The sequence below is a fragment of the Arvicanthis niloticus genome, chromosome 20, assembly GCF_011762505.2.
Source record: "Arvicanthis niloticus isolate mArvNil1 chromosome 20, mArvNil1.pat.X, whole genome shotgun sequence".
NCBI lineage: Eukaryota > Metazoa > Chordata > Mammalia > Rodentia > Muridae > Arvicanthis > Arvicanthis niloticus.
In genome coordinates, this window is record NC_047677.1 from 25,844,387 (window position 1) to 25,868,799 (window position 24,413).

At 51.6% G+C, this 24,413-nt stretch overlaps 2 protein-coding genes across 4 annotated transcripts in view; one reads left to right on the forward strand and one right to left on the reverse strand.

The window, feature by feature from the left end:
* Positions 1-24,413, reverse strand: part of Cdh23 (cadherin related 23) — a 382,247-nt gene that overhangs the window by 41,580 nt on the left and 316,254 nt on the right. The window lies entirely within an intron of this gene.
* On the forward strand, positions 917-23,937 carry Vsir (V-set immunoregulatory receptor). Of its 2 annotated transcripts, none has more exons than XM_034524167.2 (7): positions 917-1,226; positions 12,021-12,449; positions 12,978-13,034; positions 18,497-18,604; positions 21,917-21,944; positions 22,669-22,862; positions 23,002-23,937. In XM_034524167.2, the coding sequence occupies exons 1-7, from the start codon at positions 1,145-1,147 to the stop codon at positions 23,037-23,039; spliced, it is 936 nt and encodes a 311-aa protein (XP_034380058.1). In that variant the 5' UTR covers positions 917-1,144; the 3' UTR covers positions 23,040-23,937. The 2 variants fall into 2 exon arrangements, with proteins under 2 accessions (XP_034380058.1, XP_034380057.1); XM_034524166.3 differs by having other exon boundaries at positions 964-1,226; positions 22,666-22,862.

Here is a 24,413-nt window from a genome sequence, read left to right on the forward strand (position 1 = left end):
GTTTGGGAGGACAGGAGAATTCAGGTAAGGAATTAACTGGTTCCTGTCTCAGATCTGGTCTTGTGGCTGAAGGAAGCACTGACAGAAAGGGATGGGGGAGGGGGCTCCAAGGTCAGGTGAGGAAGGAACAGAGAGGAGCAAGCCCTAAGTGATCACAAGTACATGGATGAGTGTAGATACCTATGAGGGCCGGGAGAACAACATGGGAGTGAGTCTATAGAGGGGCCATGGAGGTGCACTCCTGCAATCCCAGCATGCATTAGGCTGAGGTAGAAGAATCTTCAGGCCAGCCTGAGCTACATGGCAACATCCTGTCTCAAAAAGCTAACACATTAAAAACCACAAACGAAACCCCGCCCAAACAAAACAATAAAAACCACGCAGAAACAAAACTCCAGGTAAGTTAAAAACAAAGTACCAACAAGACGGAATCAAGAGAGCCTACGAATAACTGCACAGCAATGGGTAAAGCCCTGAGGGAAGGAGGCTGAGAGGATTCCATGGGGCACACCATCAGATGCAGAGGCGTGCGTGCGTGCGTGTCCTGAGGTTGGAAAGTCCTGGGCTTGTGCATGCCCTGCCCGTTTCAGGTGTGTTGGCTGGTGGGCATGATTGTACCAGGGTGTATCAGTTGTGGTGCACACAAGTTCAGAATGGGCCAAACTCCCTCCCACTTGCTAAACTCATTGTTGACATCAGATTTCCCTTACTTACCTAACCATCTGCCCACCCATCTACCCTGGGCTGCTGGAGCACAGAGAGCCAAAGTTCCTGCCTCCAGACTAGGAGAACGGCAAGGCAAGCTGGGTAAGACTTAGATTCACTCTTTAGTGTGCACGGCCCTCATGATCTCTAAAAAGCACCGAGACTTATAGAGGGAAGTGGCTGGTTGGACACTTGCCACTTCTATCTGAAACTCCAGCCTTTCCCCACCCCATCCCCGGGCCCTGGAGACGCTGTACCGCCCGCCGCCCCTTGGGGGCGCTGCTGGGCGGGGAGCTCTCTCGGCCGCCTGCCTCTCAGTGGGCTCAGCATTCACTCTTGCGAGCGGTGTGTACAGCTGGCTCTCTGGGCTCCCGGAGCCCCGCTTGCTCCAAGCGCACTCCAGCAGTCCGTGTCTGCTCTTGCCCGGCTCGACGGCGACATGGGTGTCCTCACCGTCCCAGAGGCCAGCAACCCGCGCTGGGGAACCCTGCTCCTCGCTATTTTCCTGGCTGCATCCAAAGGTAAGATCCACAGGCGGTGGGGTACTAGGGAGAGCGACAGGGAATACAGCCCGGTAGGGTAGGGGGGGACTCAGGCGGGATGGGAGTGCCCTGGATCCCCTCAGCCTGCGGTAACCTCCACCCTACCGCTGCTCCCGCTGCTCCGCTGGGACAGCCCAGCAGGGTGCAGTGGTGTCTCCATCCTACATCAGGCACATCTGTAATTGCTAACAGCTGCCAAAACAGCAGGCACGGATGTCCCTTGGGGACTGCCTGCCAGACACTTTCCTGACCAGACAGCCCAGAGCAGGGACCATGAAGAGCTTCTGCAAGGCAGGAGAGGGACAGGATGAGAATCGCCCTGTGGTTGCTGACTGGATTTTGACACCCAGGGAATCTCCCTGCCTTCTGGCACCAGAGTCTTAGAGAACTTAGGGGGTGTGGTGCTGTGACCCAGTATCCCTTTGACACTTCTGGGGGAGTCTTGATGGACACGCCCAGATCTGAGCATGTTTGTCACCTGCTCCGGACTGAAAGTCTGATGACCTGTTTGAGTGATCAGTGGGTTCCTGTCCTTTACCCAGACTTCAGCTGAGTAGTTGATACGGATCACTAGGAAAGACACCGGACTCTTTCCTGAGCCCAGCAACCGGTTCGTTTGGATAACACCTCAGCACAGACACAGAAACCCCACACAGGAAGATGTCACTTCCAAAGTCCAGACTCACAATTTGTAAATTGTCCCGGGACACAGCAGTTCCCCGGAGCCCGTTCCTTGTTTGTGCGGAGCAGAAGATCTCAAAGAAAAAGGGGGATACCCTGATAGTTGTCCAAACAGTAGACAGGTGTGTCCCCTGAGACTGTCTGCCTGACACTTCCCTGCTGAGAACCTAGGGTACAAATAGCTTCTGCAAGGCAGGAGAGAGGAAGGGTCCAGGGACAACATCAATCATGAGCAGAGTCACCTTTGTCAGGATAGAGATGGAGGGCTCAACTCGGCAGAGGGAGCCAATGGCTGCATCAGAAAAGAAGGGAGAGGGTTAAGGGAATGAAAGGGAGGAGAGACAGGGAACTAACTCCTTATCTACACTGGGAGGCTGGCCTGGACCTCTGATAAGACAGAAGGCGCCCACACCTACAGACAGAACAACTGAAGCCCTGGCTTGCAAGTTGCTTACCACTTAGAAGGAAGAGCCTGAGGCAGGGATGGGGTGGTGATACAGGCAGAGGGAATGTTTCATTCTTAATGCCAAGACTCCTCACAGGGCATAGCTTCTGAGAATGGAGAATGGCAGCAGGCAGAAAGGCCAGTGTGGTACCTCCCTCAGGCCACTATCCCCAGCGACTCCATGAGATCCCTTCTCTTGCCTCTTCTCCACCTTTACTAGAATGGGATGCTTTCTGCTCAGCAGCCTCAGTTTGGGAAACTAAGTCCTAGAGCTTCAGGGGAGAGGGTCGGTAGCTTGCAGAGCATCTAACAGCAGAGAGGCCCTCAGGGGAGCTGGGAATCCTCATCCTAGGAGATCCTAAGGCCTACTGCTTCTGCCTATTCAGACTGCTTGGTGAGCTGGAGGCCACCTCCCTTCTGCTCCAGCTCCGGGAGGTAATTAGTGATCCAGGAGGCTTTCGGGAAAGAAACAGAGGAAACTTTTAGCCTGGAGCTGCTCTGACCTCAGCACTGGCTGTACTATAACTCACAACTCACGTCTTCCTTCTGTTTCCTGTAGCAGACCTGGTCAGGAGGTCTAGGGGCTGAAAACTACCCTCCGCCTTAATGTCGTCGGAGCTAGGTTGATTTGGAAAGAATTGTGTTTGGGGGTCCAGGGGACTTCAGACAGTCAGAGCTTAAAGTACTTGGACTACATAGAACATACTCCTTTCCTGGCCTGACATGGGCTGATGGGGGAGGGGTTGCCTTTGGAAACAGGAGCCCCAGACCCCAAGGGGTACAGAACCTCTTCCCCACAAGTGTCCCTAAGATTTGAGGAAGTTACTACCCTGCCTGTCCTTAGTCTGACCCAGGAGCCCCATTCACGTGGGAGCACTGGTGTCCCAGAGAGGGGCAGCTGTGTTCCCCTTCAGGGTAAACAAGCCTGCAAGGCCTGTTGAGTAAACTCAGTGCTGGAAGTCTCTGAACCGGTAGTGGTCAGCTCTTAGGAAATCCATTAGCCCTGCCCAGTAGCCTGAGGCTAGAGATGGCCAAGTCAAGGCTATAAGGCTGTTTCATGCCCAGGGGCCAGAAACATGAAGGGCAGCAGAGCCAGGAGGCTGTGAGGCAGTGCTTCCCTGCTGTGGATCCAAGGAAGAGGAACCAAAGAGAAGCTAAAGGAGCCGCCTCTGTACTTTCAGGATACAGGATTGTAGGCCTAAGCAGGAGAAACAGAGGGTTCGCAGGGCCCATGGGGCCCACTGGTACTGACCAAGCCTGGTGTATTAAACTTGAGGTCCTAGGTTCAAAGGCAACTATTGCCCAGGACCAGTGGCCTTGCCAGAAAATAGCACTGGTCTCTCTCTCTCTCTCTCTCTCTCTCTCTCTCTCTCTCTCTCTCTCTCTTTTTTCCGAGACATGGTTTCTCTGTGTAGTCCTGACTGTCCTGGAACTCACTCTGTAGATCAGGCTGGCCTTGAACTCAGACATCCGCCTGCCTCTGCCTCACTTGAACTCAGACATCTGCCTGCCTCTGCCTCCCAAGTGCTTGGTAGCACTGGCTTCTCATACCTATGGATTCTTTTGGAACGTCTGGTTGGGCCGTGGCCTTCCTGGTGTTTAAGCAAGGAGTCTGGTGTAATCTGCATCCCAGGGCTTTCTCCGCTCCAGCTTAACTGTTCATAGTGAGACCTGTATTCAAATCTTAGCTGGCCATTTGTGAGATGGGCAAGCTTCTCAGCGTCCTTAGTCAAGTCTTCATCTGTAATTTAGAGTGGCGTTCTGCCTCCCCTTAGACACAGCTGTGTGGAGCTGATGGGCAAGACTTCCCAGGGTGCCTGGTCCTTGGGATGTTGGTAGTATGTCATCTCCTGGTTTCTGGGGACTCCATACTGGTGGCTTTTCATCTGAACTTTTGCTGCCTACAGAGCCCTGACAGTGGCCGGGACTTAGGAGCCATGAGAAATATCATTGGGAATGCATTTTCCAGACCCCTACTACCTGAAGGATACGCAGGCTGGTTCTAGCTACCCTTTTGGACCGAGAGTCTGAAATGGCCGCAGGGGTATCTAGAGGTTCTTCTCCTAAGTCTCCTAGATAAGAGGCCACCACAGCCAGCCTGGCCTAGGGTGTGCTGATTTGTGGGGGAGTCGCTCACATCCCAGCTCCATACTCAGGCTAGTTCCTGTGGACTACCTCCAGAGTGATACAGGGATGACACACTCCCAACCAGTCAGTCAGTCAGTAATGAACTTGCTGAGTTCTGCTACTAGCCAAGCGCTTCCTGTAGCTTTTGTATATAGGGTCTCGGCATCCAAGGGGACCCTGGGTCGACTACTCCCTCATCATGGGGCTCCAAACACACACTTCTCCCAACTGAGCAGTGAGCAGGCTGAGTGAAGAGGTTACAGCTAGCTGATGCTCTCCCAGAAGAGGAGGAGGGGGAAGAGGGGGAGCACGGGGAGAAGGAGGGGGTGGAGGAGGGGGGCTGGAGGAGGGAGGAGGAGGAGGGTAATTCCCCTCAGTGCATTCTGGATTCATTTGCTTATCACCTTTACGTAGTATCTGTCGAGTTTCTACCTACTTGTTTTTCCTTTAAATCTATACTTTTCTCTAAAGTAAAAATTTTTAAAGGAAATTTTAAGTCTGTGTCACAAGTGGAAAATTAGTGTCATTGGCCATAAATAGAACATATAAAAGAACACCGTCGGCAAGCCAAATAAAGGAATTAAATGTTAGCTGGAAACTTAGCCTGGGCAAGGCTCAGCATCTCAAACCTGTTGCTGTCTCTTGTAGAAATAAATGAAGTGCCGGGCAGTGGTGGCTCACACCTTTAATCCCAGCACTTGGGAGGCAGAGGCAGGCGGATTTCTGAGTTCAAGGCCAGCCTGGTGTACAGAGTGAGTTCCAGGACAGCCAGGGCTATACAGAGAAACCCTGTCTCGAAAAACAAAAACAAAACAAAAGAAAAAAAAGAAAAGAAAAGAAAGAAAGAAAGGAAGGAAGGAAGTAAAAATTAAAAAGGACATTTTAGAGAGTGTGCCATCAACTATGACTTTCTTTTTGACATAACCAGAGCCGAGGGAATACTGAAAAGGGAACAACCACCTCTCTTTATGATTCAATGTTATTTAATGTAAAATCAAAAGTAAAACTACTTGAGTTATTACAGCTGCCAGGCAAACTGAGCCCTCATTGGCCAGGTCAGCTGTCCATCTGTGGGAAGGAGGCAGAGCCAGTCTCTGGTTACCTCTAGTCTCTGGAGAAAGCATCTGCTTCCCTCCGGCCTGGGTTTAACTTTTGTCCACACACTTATTCTCTGTTCGACTCTAGACAGCTTTCTTTTGTGCTTTGCCATCCTAACCCAAGCACCTATTTCACGGGCTAGGGAATTAATTAAGTAAACAAGCCCATGTGTGCGCGCTTAGAACACTACTACCAAGTGAGCCCCTTGTGAGGATGGACTCAGATCTTAGGAAGTCTGCCAGGCCTGACCCCTGAGGATCTGTCTGAAGTGGCAATGGGGTTGAGTTCTCCTCAGAGAGATCTCCAGTCTCAGGATCCTCCAGAGGAGCCTCCCCCAGCCAAGGTCCTGGCCCACTGCCCAGCCCCTCCCCAGGAGGCACAGTGGATAGGGGCCTGACTGGATGCCTGCGGGTTTCCCAAGACGCTGGAAGTGTGGCTTCCTCCCATAGAGCCCTGCTTCCCCTTCCCACCCTCCTTGGTCTATATGAATGGACACTTCCTGCTGGGGCAGGGATCAATAAACACATCTGAGATACCCTTTGTCCTCATTAACCTAGAAGCCTCCACACAGACCTGCTGGCTTCAGCTTGCAACCTTCACCCTGGGGGCATTTCCTCTGGGTTTTGATTGGACCTTGCCTCTGTTTTCCCTCTATACCTTACATCTTGATAAAGATATAGGTCAGCTTTTCCCTTCAAGCACCTGGAGAACATCCTGGGAAATGGGACCTGTGAGCTGGGTGGGACCAGTTCTCATGCCTGGAAGGCCAGAGACCCATCTCTCTCTTTCATTAAGTGTGAGGCCAGTAACAGCAGACAGTCAAATAATTGTTTACTTGGCAAGCTAGCAGCTGGATAGACCTCAGCTGTCTGAGGGTGGGGCTTTCCTGGCCTGACCAATCAAGCTCGGACCCACCTCCAAAACTGGGGTGTTGCCTTGGTGACTGTGGGTAAAGCTAGCACTGCCTGTCAAGGAAAACGATACTAAAGCCCGTCCACACCCACACACACACCCATCCCCTGTATCCCCACAGAGCCTGTTGTGTGACAGTCTCAAAAAAACAAGGCCAGAGAGGATGCCAAGTAAGAGTTCCTTTGAAACTTTCCCCAGAGGTTGTGTGCTACCTGTAGCCACCATCATGACTGGATGATTCCTTGAGGGAGCTCTGAGCTCCATAGCCTGTGCCTTGGGCTAAATACCTGTGGAATGAAAGAATGTTTTGGTTTGGGTCTGAGGAGCAGAAAGGATAGTTGTAGCTCTGAGTGTAAGGGTCAACTCAGGGTCAACTCCTCTCCTAAGAAGCTGAAACCTGAAATGTTAGCTCCACCCCCCCTAGGGCTTCCTGTCTGCCTGCTGGTTGAAAGTGTGGGTCTCCCATTCAGCTACCAGGGTATGTGTGTGTGTGTGTGGGAGGGGTAGGGGTGTGGGTGGCAGGGGTAGTGGGGTGGTTGGGGCCACGTCACTATTTCTCCAGTCAGTTTTATCTTTTAAATGAAGATGAGGCATAGCATGGCATATCTGCCGATAATCCCAGTGCTGGGGACTCAGAATCAGGAGGATCACAAGTTCAAGACCAGCCTGGGCTCCAGCCTGTGCCCTGGGGCATCACTTCCTCTGTTTTAAACCAGCCTGAGTTGCACAGCAAAAGGCTCAAAAGACAAAAAACCCCAACCAATTATAACCCCTAAGACCCAACAAAAGTAGAATAAGAATAAGAATAAGGAATAGGGGAGGGGATTATACCCACATCAGGATAAAGTGCCTAACATGTCAGAAATGAATCTGAGGGGCCTGGAGAGATGGCTTGGGGTTAAAAGCACTTGTTGCTTTTCTAGAGGACCTGGGTTTGGTTCCCAGCACCCTCCACGTCAGGTGGCTCACAGCTGTCTGTAATTCCAGCTCCAGGAGATCTGATACCTCTGGCCTCTGTTCTCATTCATATACCTGAGAGTGGAGCTGAGGCTTCAGGACATGAGACTCCCTTAACTGCAGATGGAGGGGAGAGCAACTCAGAGAAGGGTGGGATCTGCATGGGTTCATGTAGTTAAGGGCCAGTGTAGGAGGCCTGGGGGCCCAGGAATCTTGTTGTCTAGGACAGAGTTATAATAGTCCCCAGATCTGGAATTTTCCTAGCTCTCAGCTTCCCTCCTGCAGGTGTAGGGTGGGCTTACTCAGTGACAAGTCAGGCCAGGTGGAAGCAGGGGACCTGTCCTCACTGGTACGCGCTCAGGCCAGGACTTGGGATACTTTCCCATGTAAACTTGGCTGCCCTAGAGCCAGAGGCCTTCCTCCCCGCCCACTTTCCTGGTCTCCTGGACAATAACCCAGGTGGCCTAAGGGATCAGCAGCCGACAATGAACTACATCCTCCAGCCAAGTAATTATAATTCCAGCCAGGCTGCATGCTGCCCACAGTGTGTGTGTGTGTGTGTGTGTGTGTGTGTGTGTGTGTGTGTGTGTGTGTATGCACAGGCTGTTCTGCATGCCTGCATGCCTGTGTACTGTTTTCCATAACCCTGTGCCCTGGAGTATTCTCCCAGGGACAGGCTGCTCTGAGCCTCAGACATAAGGGATGCTTCTGGCCCTCCTGTTCTCCTTCAAAACAAACTCTGTGTCTTTTCTGCCCACTCATAGGCCTCTAAACCTAAAATCTGACATTCCAACCCAATCTCAACGATCCAAGGACAGCTTCCCCTTCCCTCTAACTCAGGAAGAGGGGAATGGAAGTGAGTGCGGGCACTTGGGACAGAACCACGTCCTGCTCTCTCTGAACCCATTCTCTCCATGGTCCCCTGACAGTGCAATGGGACTGAATCCCTTCCCCCTGCTCCTGTGCAGACCTGAGCTTGAAACAACATTGCTTGGGCCCTGAGGGCTGTCGGCTTGGCACCCTACTCCCAACCCCCAGTTCAGGAGACACGCATGCTGCATGTGAGTCCCACTTCATTCCTGCCTCTGATTCTAAGCACCTTGCCCCTTGTCCTGTCACCCTTACCCACTACAGGCCTGTGGCCCTGGCCTCTGCTTTGCCTGACCTGCTGACAGCCCTCAGGGGGCTGTGTGCAGGGCAAAGGCTGACGGAAATTTGGCAGCAAGGATGGTAATGGCTCTCAGGTAGGAGCCACTGAAGAGAGAAGAGAGGGGGATGGGCTAGCTGCCCAGAGGCTGCAGGGATAGGGCAGAGGTATTGCCACTCGCTGTGGGTTGGTTCCTTCTGTGAATGTCTGGAAAGCCCCTTTCCCTAGGTAGCCCCCTCCTGTCTCTGGCAGAGCCATGGTTTAGTGATCATACCCATTCAGTAAAGGACCATAAGGGAGTCTCCAGGCTGGTGTGGACAAAGCCAGCTACTTTCTGATCCAAATAGAAACTGGGAATCAACTTGTTCACATCAAATCCCTGCTTTAAAATTATTTTATGTGTATGGCAGTTTTGCCAGAGTACATGCATGTCTGTGCACCATGTGCAAGCCTCATGCCCGAGGAGACCAGAAGAGGGCGTTGGGGATCCCTTGGAACTGGAGTTAGAGACAGGTGTGAGCCACCAGATGGATGCTGGGAATTCGACCCAGGTCCTCTGGAAGAGCAGCCAGTGCTTTTAATCATTGAACCAACTCTCCTGAGCCACAGATCCATATCTTTTCAAGTCAGCAACCCCACAAAACAAAAGAGAAAAAAAAACCTACATTAAGGGTCAGATGCAAGGTCTGAAGGTTAGAGGGGCTCTGGGGGCTTCCAGTTTGGCAATGGCACGCATGCCTGGGTTGAAGTTGGACTCCAGTGGTCCCTTGCTGTGGGATGGTGAGCAAGCAAGCTGCTTTACTGTCTATGGACTTGGTCTCCTCATTAGTGAAATACTCCAGCCCTACTCGCTCTGGCTGTCACAGGCACCACACACCTGGGCATCCTTGCATCTCACAGTTTTCTGGGAAGCCTGTTTTTCTTGAGGTTACTATGGTTCAGGCCCTGACTCCAGACCCAATGCAACTTGAGCCAAATCACTTTCCCTTCCTGGGCCTGTCACTGCCTGAAAAGGAGATCGTATCTCACCAAAGATGGTCTGAAATCTCTGCTCACCTTGGCAACAACATTCCAGAAATCTCTTCTGGGTGTAAGCAGAACTGATGGCTGGCTCTGGAATGCCCGTCTTCCTTCCTTTGTAGGCCTAAAACTCCACTCCTCCAGGCATTCTTTGGGGCCACATTGTCCCCTTCCTACTGTGATTTACACACACAAGCCCCTAGTACTAGGGGCTTGTACAGCTTTCACCAGTCATTCATATCTGTGTGACAAAGTGTTTGAAGCTAGCATCTTCATCCCATTGGGTTTGGGTGTTTCTTGAATTGCACAGAGAATACTTTTAGGACAGTCATGTGAATGATTCCCGTCCTCTGTTGATGTTTTTATTTTTGTCTTCCACTGAGTCTGAGGCTCAGTCTAGTGACTCAGTGTCACTGGACTTCAGTGCTGCCTGCTCCAAATCCAAAAGCCACACCAGGCTGTTGCTGCTCTGCATTTGACCAAGCTGTCAGAGCTTTAGGGGTTCCCAGCCTGGATCCAAGGGTCCTGGGCTCTGAGGGCAGGGAGGGTACAGGTAGTACCTCTGGATGGAGCAATCGAAAGAATGTATGTGCAATACACATAGGGTGTGTGTGTGTGTGTGTGTGTGTGTGTGTGTGTGTGTGTGAGACTGTCGTGCACGTGCAGTCGTGTATGGAGTAGATGTGGCCTTGTTGGAGTAGGTGTGTCACTGTGGGTGTGGGCTTTAAGACCCTCAATCCTAGCTGCTTGGAAGCTAGTCTTCTGCTAGCAGCCTTCAGATGAAGATGTAGAACTCTCACCTCCTCCTGCACCATGCCTGCCTGGATGCTGCCATGCTCCCACTTTGATGATAATGGACTGAACCTCTGAACCTGTAAGCCAGCCCCAATTAAATGTTGTCTACGAGTTGTCTTGGTCATGGGGTCTGTGCACAGCAGTAAAACCCTAAGACAGACAGGGTCTCTCATTCATTTGGAACTTCGCCAAGTTTATCTAGCTGGCCAGTGAGTTCTAGGCACCTGCCTGCTTCTCTCTCCCAATTCACCATCACTGGAATTACAGGCCTGTCCTCACATGAGGACCCCAGAACTATACTTGGGTTCTAAGGGTCTAAACTTGGGTCCTCACGGTTCTGAGGTGAGCATTTTTCTGACTGAGCTGTGACCCCGACTCTCCATTCGCAGTCTCTCTATGTAGTCTAAACCTTGTCCCTGTCTGTCAGACCTCCTCGTAGCCCTTGCAATGTAAGTAAAAACCAAAGCCATACTGAGATCTGGTAGCCAGAGCCCTCGGCACCCCCACCTCTCCTCCCACCCACCCCCATGCTGCCGTGAACGTCTTTCTTCTTATAGGGGAGAAAACAGGCTCACGTGGTCAGTTAGAGGAACGGGGTGTCCAGCTTATATTTCCAGTCTGGGGATATGGCTCAGCTGGTAGAGCACTTTCCCAGCATGCACAGAGACTCTGTGTCTTTTAAACTGGGTTGATGGCCCATATTCATGATCTCAGCTCTTGAGAGGTAGAGACGGGGAAATCAGTTCAGGGTCATCTTCAGTTACACAGTATGTTTGGGGCTAACCATCGGGTTAAGCAGTAGAGGAATGGGAGCTGAGGTTATGGTGAGCAAGAGGATTTCTCTATCTGCTTAGGGTAGGGGACTGCATTTGGGTGGGCGGCAGGTGCGTGGAACACGAGGCCCTGTCATGCACTCCTCATCCTTGGCCCTCACACGCTTCCCTGCTTTCAAAGCCCAAAGACCCAGAGGGGCCACGCCCATCCCTAGAAGGGCATTTTTTTTCCTTCCCAAGTCTCTGAAAAAACTGGGCACTGGTTTGCCTCTGTCCACAGGGTCATTAATGCAGGCTTGCCTGCTCAGCTGGGGTCACTGGCTGTGAAGCTGAAGTAGGGTACCAGGCACTGGCCCCACCCTTGCAGGCGTTCGGTTAGTGCTCAAGGAGAATGCCACGGAAGAAGGCATTACCTGGATGTGGAGAGGGGGTGGGTAGAAGGTGCCGGCACTCCTGAGAAGTGTGGCCAAAGACTGAAGCCTTCCATTCTCCTCTGTACCTCCATCTTGTGCAGGGCAGAGTCGTCCAAGGTGGGGCCATTGCCTGCAGTGGAGCTGGACTCATATTCTAGGCCCCATGTTGGCTGGTCAGTCTTTTGTTTGGATCCCCTCCCACTTGAAAGGCCTGGAGGCTCCTCACACGTGGGTGGGTCAAGATGGAGTGTTTACTAAGCAAAAGCCTAAGGCTGAGGAGATTCACTGGCTTGCCCAGGGTCTGGCTTGCCAGGGAGAGGCTGAAGTCAAGCTTTCTCAGCCTGAGGGTAGCAAGGAGTGGCACTCACTCAGGCAGGTGACAGGGCTTCTCCTCTCTCTGAACAGGTCTGGCTACAGCCTTCAAGGTCACCACTCCATATTCTCTGTATGTGTGTCCCGAGGGGCAGAACGCCACCCTCACCTGCAGGATTCTGGGTCCCGTGTCCAAAGGGCACGATGTGACCTTCTACAAGACGTGGTACCTCAGCTCACGGGGCGAGGTTCAGGTGTGCAAAGAACACCGGCCCATACGAAACTTCACGGCGCAGCACCACCATCAGCACCACGGAGGCCACCTGGCTGCCAATGCCAGCCATGACCAGGCCCAGACACATGGGCTGGAGCTAGCTTCTGACCACCACGGTAACTTCTCCATCACCCTGCACAATGTGACCCTAAGAGACAGCGGTCTCTACTGCTGTCTGGTGATAGAAGTCAAACACCGCCACCCAGAGCAACGGTTTTACGGGTACATGGAGCTGCAAGTACAGACAGGTGAGACATTTTTCACAGGCAGCCATAGTTGGGAGTTGGGCAGGTAGGCAAGTGGGCTGGTGGGGGAGGGGAGGTATCTGCACATCTGCCACATGACCACGTAGTTTTGTGTAAGAAGTGGGTGCATGTGTGTGGGGTCTGGACATCTTGTGTGTGTGTGTGTGTGTGTATTTGTTGACAGAGTGACCTTTTTTATGTAAGAGGGTGTGTGTACCTGAATCTACAGTGTCACCACTCATGAGAAAACACTGGCAGCAGGGGACTGAATGGGTCCTGGGTTTGAGTTGATTCTTACAGCCAAATGGCTGTGAGGTGAGTGTGTCTATCTGTCTGTCTGTCCAGCTGAGAGTGTAAGACACGCGCACACGTGTATAGACTCCCCCGGGCGAGCACTGCCGGGCGAGCACTGCCAGGCGGGCATTAGCATGCATTCCTGTGATAGGAGAGAGGGGAGTCACTAGCCTGGACTAACCCCTGTGACATCATGAGCCTCACATTCACCTAATGGACCTCTCTTTGTTCCCACAGGCAAAGGCTCAGCGTCTGCATGCACAGCGTACCAGTCTAACGAGCAGGACAGTGACAGTAAGGACACTTCAAACCTGATCCCCTGCACATCCCATCTCCTCTCTGCTGCTTCATTACCCTGTCCCTTCTTGACTGTGGCCCCTGAACAACCCCCTGCCCACCCCATCCCCACTCCTGTCACTGTTCACTCTGTGAAGCAGGCGTCACCAGCCATACTCTGCAGAGAGGGCACGTATTCAGTGCCCAGCGACACAGCAGGGACTGGATGGTAGCCTTTCTGGCTCTGTTCAGAGCCCAACTCCCCTGCTTGTGGGAGGAGACTGGGCATGCAGAGCAGAGGGTGGCTGTCAACCCCAGTGCTGGCCCAGAGAGAAACCTTATGGGTGAGTTACAGGGCTTTGATCTTAAGGAGGCTGGGCACATCAAGGTTCATTTGAGAATGCCCTGGCATATATAGTATATATCTATATCTCTGTCTGTCTGTCTGTCTGTCTACAAGAGGCTATGTCTTATAGTGCCCAACACTTCTATGAAAAGATGGTTGTGCCTCATAGGTTTCTTAGGCATCCAGTATGAGTCAGCTCTTGCTTAGGCCCTGGAGAGGCAGAAGGAAAAATTGTGATCCTGGACAAACCTGAGGGTTTGAGCCAGAATGGGGACAACAGAGCTACAGCTTCGACTCAAGCCCTGGCTCAATGACCAAGATGACTTTCTATTCAAATTACTTGTCTTTTCAAACCGCCTGCCCGCCCCACTGTGATTTATTGAATTGAATGAGACAGTGTGGTGGAGAGGCCTTTGGTTCAAACCCTTCTGCCGCACACCCTGCTGAGTGTCTCCTCAGCACCGAGCCACCATGCCATCCTCACTTCCCCTCTCAGCATCCTCTCCCTTCCCATGAGGCAGTTCACACTGTGGGCACACATGCATGTGCCTGAGGGACGCTCACTTCCCCACGGTGCCTTCGCTCTGAGCAATCACACTGGTTCTGCTTCTTCTTCAAGAATCTGTCTTGGCAAACTGCTGCTTCTGCTGCCGCCTGCATGTCATGGGCGGGGAAATGAGGTTCAGAGAGAACCTTGCTGGCCTGGAACTTGCTATGTAGACCAGGCTAGCCTCAGATTTGCAGCAGCCGTCCTACCTTTGTCTCCCAACTTCTGGGATCTCAGGTGTGTGTGAACCATCACACCTGGCTTCAGCAGAACTTTTTGAAAAGAAGCCGTATGCTTTCAGTCTTGAGAACAGAGACACAAGATGGTAGAGAGTTCAGGCTGAGGAGGTTGGGGGACTTTTCTGCTCCTGAGAATCTAAGGGTAAGGCAGACTTGACCTCCAAGGTAGCTAGTCTTTCTTCTCCACGCACCTCCATCCTTGGGTTTTGACGTTTAAATCCTTGCCAATTCTTGGAGCTGGGAAATCTCTTTCTGGCTTCTGTTCCCTTGAGCTATTGTCCGGCGAACTGGCTTGTTGAGGTCCAAAAGAACATGCTTGCTTGAGGGCAGCGGATGACTCTGATGACCTCTGATGTCCCCTTCTATATCCCTGGCTCCAGTAATATTATATATTATAATATATAATAGAAATATATAATATTATATATTTCTAATATATATTCTAGTAGTCTAGACAGACACTAGGCACACACACATTATATATACATGTATATATATATATGTATGTGTGTGTATGTGTATTATGTGTGCTATATTTTTGGGAGTATGTATGGAGAATCTGGGTAGTTCTATTACTTTCTGGATCACTTCTCTATTGAGAAATGGGAATAACTATATCCCTTTAACAGAGAAGCAAATGCCACCTAAGCACATGCCTCAGGGATGAGAAACGCGCTGTGTCTCAGGCCCAGGAAGCTGGAGAACAAAATAGTAGGAAGAGGTGAACACTGTGGTGAACTCTCAGCCACCAGTCTGCAAGAACAGTTCCAGCACCACGGAGGCCTATTTCCTCCTGATGGACACAAGGCCTAATGTCTCAGCAGCCCAGTCACTCCCGTGCCACGGCAGGATGAGGACAGATAGCAGGCATGGCCAGGTCCTTAATGTATTTAACAATGGGTACCCATGCTATTGCTATACAGGCCCCAGAGCCAGCTGCTGAGAACTATTCTGTATTGCTCACTAACTTTGGAAGGTCCCAACCTCAACTCTCAGAGCTCAACCACAGCACTCCCTGGGTCTATTAGCTTCCGGCTAAGATTTTTGGGTTCTCCTTCTCTAATTCCAGTCTGAGTGGCTAAATGTTATTCTAGGGAAGAGTAGCTACATTAAACTCGGTCCAAGTCCAAGTGGGGTTTCAGGTAAGAGGAAGTGTAAGCGAGAACCAAGGGAAGGAGCCTGCCAAAGGTGTGGGCTGGCATTTGATAGCATTGCCAAGGAACTTTGGATTTCCCTTGAGATCGGGACAGGACCGTGCAGCCTGTCTCCGTAGCCCTCCCATCCCTAATGTGGCAGGATATACCAGACACCTTCCTCAGACTCCTTTGCACAGACCCACAGGGTACCCAACAGGCCCTGGACTGAGCAAGCTGAGGCTTCCCAGCCTCCCTGCTCTGAAAGGGCCTGGCACACGCCATGGGGTGGTTTTGGCAACTGCTTACACCAGTGCCTCATCGCCTTCCCAGGAAGGGCCTGGCTCCAGATGGTAACTAAGCTTTCTCTGTAATGGGTATCTCCTTGGAGTAAGGGGGACTGAAGTCAGGCTGGCTTTATAAAGGGTTCCTGAGCTTCTGAGGGCAGCTGAGCCCACAGATACACCCCCAGAGCCTGTCCTACCATAGCCCGGGCAATAACTGCAGCGTATACGGAAACAGGCTCTGTGAGTGAAAGAAAACCGGCCATAGAGGGCAGGATGGCCACTTGGAGGCCAGAGGGTCAGGCAGGGAGTTCCTGGCCAAACCTCCAAGGCAGCTTGTGAGCACCTGGCTAACTGCACCACACGTTGTTTAGTAACCGTGGGATGAGAGACAAGTGTGTTTGCAGCCAGCTTCTCAGATTGCCCACAGTAAGGTCCTAGGATGGAGTTTAGCCACACTGAACAGTGAATTACAGAACGTTTTTTACTTTCAATATCCCACGTTCGAGTGCAGCCACATTAAAACCTGCAGGGAATCTGCTTTACTGTGGATTGCAACTTCCTTTGCAATCCGCCTAGCCTAGCAACTGGTACTGTTTCCGTACCAATGGGTATTTCTAAAGTGCCTGCCAAGGGTCTGCTCAGTTCCATACTGCTCACTGTGGGAGTATTTATGCTTCCAGGTTGCTTAGCATCCAGTGGGATAAAAATGGCCTTTGTTCCCACGTAAAGTGCAGAGGCAGCATATAGACCAAGGCACTCCCAGAGCTCTCTGGAGGTGAACCCAATCCTATGACAAGAGCGCCTACCCATGTTTTGGCAGAGAGAAAGGTTCAAATTGGGAAGGAAATGGGCTTACGCTAGTTGTGGTTCCAAGGGCTCGTCTGTTCCCAGCTAAACTCTTAGAGTCAGCAGATGGACTGAAATAAACCAACCCCCCATGACATAGGGCTCATGCAGTGGCATGGCCCTTTCTGAGACAGTTTTACAACAGCCTAAGAGAAAACATGCACGCAACGCTCCCTGGCTCGGTGCTACACACTAAGTGTTTAGGTCCAGATGTCCTGCCTGGGTGAGCAGAAATCTGAGCCTAAGGGGTTCTTGCTGCAGAAAGAACTGTTGAAAATAGAAGTGAACGATGTCACCACCAGACAGGGATGTCTCTATCAATTTTGGGAAAGCTGTGTATAACAGAGCCCTGGGAAGAAGGAAGTGGGCCTCTGTGTAGGCAGAGATGTTCAAGCTCTGCTTGGGTGTTGGGACAAGGTTCTCCTGTGACCCCATAAGACAAGACCAGATCTAAATAGGCTAGGACTGTGTGAAGGGACCCACGTTGAGGAGACTTTTGAACTCTGTATATGTGTGTACATTACTGTGTGTGCATGTATGTATGTGTACATGCAGAACCAGACGTTGACACTGGGTATGTTCCTTTCATTGCTCTCTCCTGAAGTTTATGAGGCAGGTTCTTTTACCAAATCTATAGCTTATAGTTAGGTAACACTGGCTGGCCCGTGATTTCCAGGGATTTGCCCGTGTCCACCTCCCCAACCAGTGGGGATCACAGTTACACATGGCCACATCTGGCTTTTTAGAAGGGTTTTGAAGAGTCAAACATGGGTCCTTATGTTTGTGAAGCAAACAATTTATGGGCTGAGCCTTTTTTCTAGCCCCTTAAGTATTTTTAAACGTGTGCCTTTGTTTTGGGCTATTTAAAGATATAAAACAAAAATGATATTTCTCTAGTCTCCCCCCTCACCCGTCTTAAGTGCTGGGATGGACTTCAGGGGCTATGCATCTAGGCGAGTGCTATAGGCTTTTATTCTCCTGGTGTGTGTGTGTGTGTGTGTGTGTGTGTGTGTGTGTGTGTGTGTGTGATCAAGAGGCCACGCTTCCAGGGACCTCACCCTAGACAGCTTAAGGATCCCTCAAAGGATGGCTTGAGGTTTGTTTTATTTATTTATTTATTTTTACACAGGGTCTGTCTATGAAGTCCTGGCTGTCCTAGAACTCACTATGTAGACCAGGCTGGGCCTTGAACTCAGAGAGATCCACCTGTCTCTCTCTGCCTCTCTGCCTCTCTGCCTCTCTGCCTCTCTGCCTCTCTGCCTCTCTGCCTCTCTGCCTCTCTGCCTCTCTGCCTCTCTGCCTCTCTGCCTCTCTGCCTCTCTGCCTCTCTGCCTCTCTGCCTCTCTGCCTCTCTGCCTCTCTGCCTCTCTGCCTCTCTGCCTCTCTGCCTCTGCTGCGCTAGGATAAAAGTCGTGCACCATCATGCCTGGTGAAGCTGTGTTCATTGCAGTAAAATCTCCATCTTTCAATGTCAGTGGCGTGTAAGGAAGCCCATCCTTGCTGTTGTGCAATGCTGCGGTTCTAATTTGTTTAGAGCTTCTGAGCTTGAGCCCTGGCATTTGGTGTGAAGGGTCTTTTAGTGGACACTGAGGTCCAGGGAGGTCTAGCTCTCCTTTGTAAGCAGGATTGTGTGTGTGTGTGTGGGGGGGGAGGGTTGTTCTCTCTTCTTTGGAGTTGCCTCTGTCATGGGCTACAGGCCTCATTTCCCTGTGTCCCATGGGATCTGGGACATAGGGCTGCCTCCAGAAGGAGGTCACAAGACCTCCCTAGCTTCTGCAGGTCACTAAGGATCTGGTTAAGGGACCCTGCTGTCTGGGCCTCTCATCCTCCCTGCTCTGAAAGGGCACACACCACAGGGTGGTTTGGGCAACCGCTTACACCAGTGCCTCCCCAGGAAGACCACTGTTCCAGATGGTAACCCAACTTTCTCTGCAATGGGTACCTCCTTGGGGTAAGGGGAACTGAAGTCAGGCTGGCTTTAGGAAGGTTTCCTAAGCCTCTGTGGTCATTCTGTGCCTCAGTTTCCCTTCAGGAGAAGCGGCAGGAAGGGAACCCTTATGTCAACTGCTTTTGTCCTTCCAGGCATTACGGCTGCGGCCCTGGCCACGGGCGCCTGCATCGTGGGAATCCTCTGCCTGCCCCTTATCCTGCTGCTGGTCTATAAGCAGAGGCAGGTGGCCTCTCACCGCCGTAAGTACCTTCCTCTGGGATGGTGATGGGGGTTCATGGCTGGCAGGCCACCGAAGGCTTGGGACCTGAGGGCTGCACTATCCTTCTCCACTCTTCCTGCCAGGAGCTGGCTCTGTGGCTGAGTGAAAAGGGCCTATGTGTGCCTTTCTCTGGGCCTGATGTCTGCCAGCTGCTTTGGTACCCAGACAGGGCTGGCTTGGTCACTCTCCATGCGAATGAATGAATAGGTAATCACACAGAAGGGTGGGGCTAACTCAAACTGGTTTATAAAGATGATTCCTCTCAGCAATCTCTTAGAAACCTGCTTGAGCCAATGGGTAGGTTTATTTTGTAATGGACAGCAAAAGCCCAGGCTCGGCAACTTAACTGACTGAATGTTGCAGGACACTGTGAGTGCAGAGCTGAGGTGGCCCCCAGCCGGTGGGGCTACCGTGCCTGAAACTGTGTCCTGTTATTACCTCTGGGCCTCACTTAATCACCATAGCAACTCAAATAGGGGGACATTACTATCCTCACTTTACAGATGGACAAACTGAGGCCAAGAAAGGTTCCCTAACTTCCCTAATGAAACACACTGTAAATAAACAGTAGAACCAGGGTTCAGATTCATGGCCACAAACACTAATCACATTCCTTCGCTGGCCTCTCGTCTGCCCTGGCCTCTCCTATGAGCCTTGTTCAGTCTGCATTCTCCAAGGGGAGGGGGTCTGGAGGGGGGAGTCCTCTGCTTACAGTCCCTCCCCAGCCTCTTCCTTCTGCCTAGCTGCAGTAGGTAATTGAGGGAAGGACCATTGTCACCAGGTCGCACCAGATTTCCTCTGGCCTTCCCTTCACCTCCCAATCTGCCTGCCATCTCCCCTTCCCCTCTTTCCTGGAGGCCCAGCCTGGAGCCCCCACAGTAGGCTGTGGTCACCTCACCCTTCCTCTCACTGTTCCATCCAGTTACCACCCTGCTACAGCCTGCCTGTGGGTGCCTCCAACGTGGCAGCATGGAGCATGGGACAGGTCAGAGTGAAGGAGGAACCCAGGGCTCTGCAGGGGGAAGGAATGGCTTGAAGAGCCACCTAGTCCCACTTCCCAGAGGCAGGGGGGCCAGGCTCTGGAGGGATTCCAAGGTGCTTTCTGTTCCCTCTGCCCACACCACAGCACTGCCTGGTCATGTTGTCAGATCAGGGGACAAGAATTGGAAAGCAGACCTTCTGGTGGGGACTTAAGGCATGTATAGGGACTTCACCCACCCCTTGGTGGGTCTGGCCTTTCTTGCAAGGTCTCTGCAGGCTTCCCATTCTGCTCATGGGATCTAGTAGGATGGAGATGGCTGGAGGAAAGAAAACTGAAGTGTGTGTGTGTGTGTGTGTGTATGTGTACATGTATGTATGTATGCTGTAGGTGTGTGTGAGTGTATATGTGAGTGTGTGTGTATGAATGTGTATTGGCATGTATGAGTGTGTGTGTTTATGTGTGTATGCATGTGTATATGTATGTGTGTGAGTGCATGTGAGTGTATATATGAGTTTGTATGTGTATGTGTATATGTGTGTATGTGTGTGCATGTGTATATGTATGTGTACATATGAGTAGGTGTGAGTATGTGTATGAAGTGTATGAGTGTGTGTATGTATTTGTGTGTGAGTGTGTGTATGTGTATGAGACTGTATATGTGTATGAGTGTGTGTATGAGTGTGTATGTATGAGTATGCATGGGTGTGTATGAGTGTGTGTATGCATATGTGTGAGTATGTGTGTGTGTGAGTGTGTGTATTTGTGTATGAGTGTGTGCGAGTCTGTGTGTGTGTGTGTATGTGTGTGTTTTACCAGGCAAGAATGCCATTCATGTGGGGTTCTATAGACGGATCTCAGTTCATCTATTCCATACACCCTCACTTTAAGCACTGGCTGCAAACTTCCCTCTGTCCCAGGTAGACACATGACCTGGACTTAGAGAAGAGCCCCGTGGTGACAATGGGCTGAAATAGAGTACACTTCAGGTCATGTTGAGTGTAGAAAAAAAGTCTTGTCCTGTCCTAGAGTAAGGATGTCCCATGTACAGTAACAGGAAAGGAACAAGAATTTTCCTTCTAGTGCATGCTTTTAATCCTCAGGAGGCAGAGGCAGGAGGATTTCTGTTAAGTTCGAGGCTACCCTGGTCTACATAGTGAGTTCCAGGGCAGCCAGAGCTACATAGTAAGACCCTGTCTCAAAAACAAAACAATCAAAACCCCCCAAAAAAAACAAAAACAAAAAAAACAAACAAACAAACAAACAAACAAAAAAAAAACAAAGCAAAATTATCTTCTAAAGCAAGATTTTCGAGTCATTACTCTGCCTTCAAATGGAAGTCCCCCAATCCATCCTGTGATTTCAGACTCAGCAACAGAAACATACGATGTCAGAAGCTGTTAGTGCTTAGAAAGACAAAGTGCCAAAGGATGGGGAGTCACTGATCTACTTGGACCCCAGAGTAGCAACTGAAAGTAGCCAGCAAGTCTCAGTATTTTGCCCCACTGCAGCAGGCCCACCGCAGGTTAGCTCACAGTGCATGATGCACTAACTCAGGGCTTTCAGCCTGGGCTGAGCACTGGGTTGCTCAGGACAGAAGAAAGGAGAAGGCAGCTCAGTGTACCAGGCTCTAAAGTGGAGATCACTGTCTTTACCCCAGAGCCAAGTGGTGAGGCTTGGCCCATACAGCCTGACACAGAGCCACCGAGTCAGCAGAAGTGAACTTGATTTCAGGAACTCTATGCAACTTCCCTGTGTTCATCTTGCAGATTCCCCAACTCCCCCATCCCCCCTCCCCAACCATTTCCCCATGTAAACCTCCTCCTACAAGAAGGATCTGGGGGAGGGTGTGGGGAGCTGCAAGAAAGAGGGAAGTTGGTGTCGCTGGCTGCATCTGAATGGTGGCTGGTTTTAGGGGGACCCTAAGCATGGGCTGAGGTAATAATGGCCTGTGGGGGAGAAAGTGGGTAGAGAGGCTGAGGAGCAATAGGGAGACTGAGGGAAGAAAGAACCTTCTAATTCTAAGGCATGACCTTGAATTATCCACCCAACAAGTTGTGGCTAAAGACCAGAGAGGCAACTTCCTGATAGAAGCCAGAGTTTCTATCACATGCAGGGGCCTGGTTTTCGGTTGAAACTTAAGATTCTCAAGGTCTGACTGAGGATACATTTTATGCGTGCACAAAGGTGGCTCTGCCTGGGGTCCATCTGCTGGACAGACACATGGAACTCAGTCCCCCTCAGGGACAGGGTCCTGGGGGTGCAACCTACATAAAGCTTCCTTCCTGTGACCAGTTTTCTGTCTATCTGTAGGTGCCCAGGAGTTGGTGAGGATGGACAGGTGAGTCCCATGGTGACTTTGAGAAACTTCCTGGGACCAGATGTCAGGGAAAGGGTGTTTGTATGTGATGGGAGGCCCCTGCTCAGCCCAAGACACAGCTGGTTGGAGCTGCGTCTGGCACATCTGGGCTGGTGGGCTGCTTTGTGTACCCCTTCACCCTTGTCATGCCCTGATTCTTATTGGACGTGCTTTAGTCCAATAAGACCCAGTACTTCTGGGTCTCAGCAATCAACATGGCTTAGGTTGGGGTAGAGTGGAAGATGCAGGCTGGACCAGATACTACAACACGTAAATGAAGTTCATGGCCCAGGCCCAGCCCTATTCATGGCTGAGGCTTGGCTCTGCCAGGCACTCCAAGAGGAAGCCGTCCGGTTGAAGATGAAGGAGCAAAACCAACAGCTGCTCTGGGCAGGGGTGGGGTTGGGGGGTTGTATCAGAGATGGGCAGGTAGAACAATGTTATCTGTGCTTGGCCACGGGCTGGCTTAGATGGGCTCAGAAATTCCCTGTCCTACAATGTGTTCAGAGGAGACAGCTTCTCAGATAGACCAAAGAAAGTTCTACCCGTGACTCAGAGCTGGAGAGCTTTCACAAGTTGTCCTTGTCCCAGCCAGGGATCAATAAAGGGGTGGGGGCAGGCAGGGAGGATTGAGTGCTCCTTGTGACACTGATCTCCAGGTGGCACACTGATCACCCCCCCCCCCCCCATTCTGTTTCTCCAGCAGCAACACCCAAGGAATCGAAAACCCAGGCTATGAAACCACTCCACCCTTCCAGGGGATGCCTGAGGCCAAGACTAGGCCTCCACTGTCCTACGTGGCCCAGCGGCAACCTTCTGAGTCAGGGCGGCACCTGCTCTCTGACCCCAGCACACCTCTGTCTCCTCCAGGCCCTGGGGATGTCTTTTTCCCATCCCTGGGTGAGTGTCACCTGATAAATGGCAGGACCTAGGCTCTGCAGTCCTCCCCCCATCCCTGGGGAATCTTCATGGGGCAGAGTTGAGCAAGGAGACACAGACTCCCCCCTCCCCATTCACTTCTTGATGTTTTCTTTTATAGATCCAGTCCCCGACTCCCCTAACTCTGAAGCCATCTAAACCAGCTGGGGCGCCATGGACCATGGTACCTGGGTCAGGGACAGATGCACTTGATCTGTGGCTGGCCTTTTAACAGACCTTTATTTAGGCACTGGCTCCAGCTTCCTTGCGCCTGCTCTGAGCCTCGACTCTGCTTTTACAAGATACACGGACCCTCCCCTATCACTTTCAGATGCTACTCGGGGGATCAGGGAGAAGGTGCTGGATGGCTCATTGCTGTTCTCAAGATCTTGGGATGCCGGATTCTCCCTAGAGACTTGACTTCGCCAACCTCAGATGTCAAATGACCCGCATCCTACAAACGTCCAGCTTGGCAACAGCCTTTCTTCATGGAAACCAGCAGCCAGGCTGGGATGAGGTAGGCACCTTGCCACCCTCCCAAGCAAGAGACTCCTACACACTGTGAGGGTGTGGCTGGTCTGCCTGTTTACCTAAGGATACTCCTCTGTTGGCCTGACTCTATCTATCCCCTGGATTCTGGAGCTTGACCGGCCTATGCCCTACTCGAGGAGCTACCTCAGCAGCCTCCTGCCCTCAACCTGAGGGTCTGTCAACAGTTTAGTGACTCTGGGCTTGCATTGCCTGTACGGCTGTCCACAGGGCTCAGTGGCCAGAAGCTCCGAAACAGGAAGTACATGTTAGGTTCAGGAACCACAGTGAGCTCATTAGTGTCTTGGGCAAAGTGAGGCCTGGACCAGTGGACATGGAGGGTGGCAAGGGCATGATGGGGACGATGAGGGGAGACGCAACTCCTTCCTGTCCTCGTCATCCACCACTACCACTGTTCAGTGCGGAGCAATGGCCAAGGTGACCGACCTCCACAGTGTCCTAATGACGCTGGGCCACTTCTAAGTGTGAAGGAGATGCTATTAAAAACAGTATGGGCAACGGCTGGGAACAGCTATGAATGGATTGGAGGTACTGGCTGTAAGGCCCTGGGGGTGCAGGGCTTGGTATGGGGGGGGGGGTTGTGCTAAGGGCCTAGGGATCACTCTGCTTCTGATCACTGTTCTTCCGAGCCTCACCTCAGGGTGACCTTCAGGCACACAGAAGAGCTTGTCCCTGCTCCGATGCTACTCTTGGCTCTCATCTCCAGTGTCTGGCATGACCCGAGCACATAAGGGGCGTCTTCAGAAAGGATTTTAAAGCATGAAGAGAAAGGGTAGTTCCTTTGAGGTAGGAATGGGGCAGCTGATGTCTGAGGGTGAGGAGGGATACGGCTGGGCAAGTCACCCTCCAGTCTCCAGAGGGACAGAAGCCCCAGTACTGGGAGAGCAGCAGTCCAATGGTACCATTTGTCTTTCTGCAGTTTCCCCTGGCTGGGCTGAACTGGGCCTGGGTAGAAAAGCTCATGCTTTGCGTCTGCAGGCAGGG

Bases quoted from the DNA above. Each gene is read 5' to 3' on its own strand.
- Vsir (XM_034524166.3), top strand. From the start codon at position 1,145: ATGGGTGTCCTCACCGTCCCAGAGGCCAGCAACCCGCGCTGGGGAACC. The intron at 13,035-18,496 runs GTAAGGACACTT...TTGTCCTTCCAG, and splicing joins TAACGAGCAGGACAGTGACA to GCATTACGGCTGCGGCCCTG. The intron at 18,605-21,916 runs GTAAGTACCTTC...GTCTATCTGTAG, and splicing joins GCAGGTGGCCTCTCACCGCC to GTGCCCAGGAGTTGGTGAGG.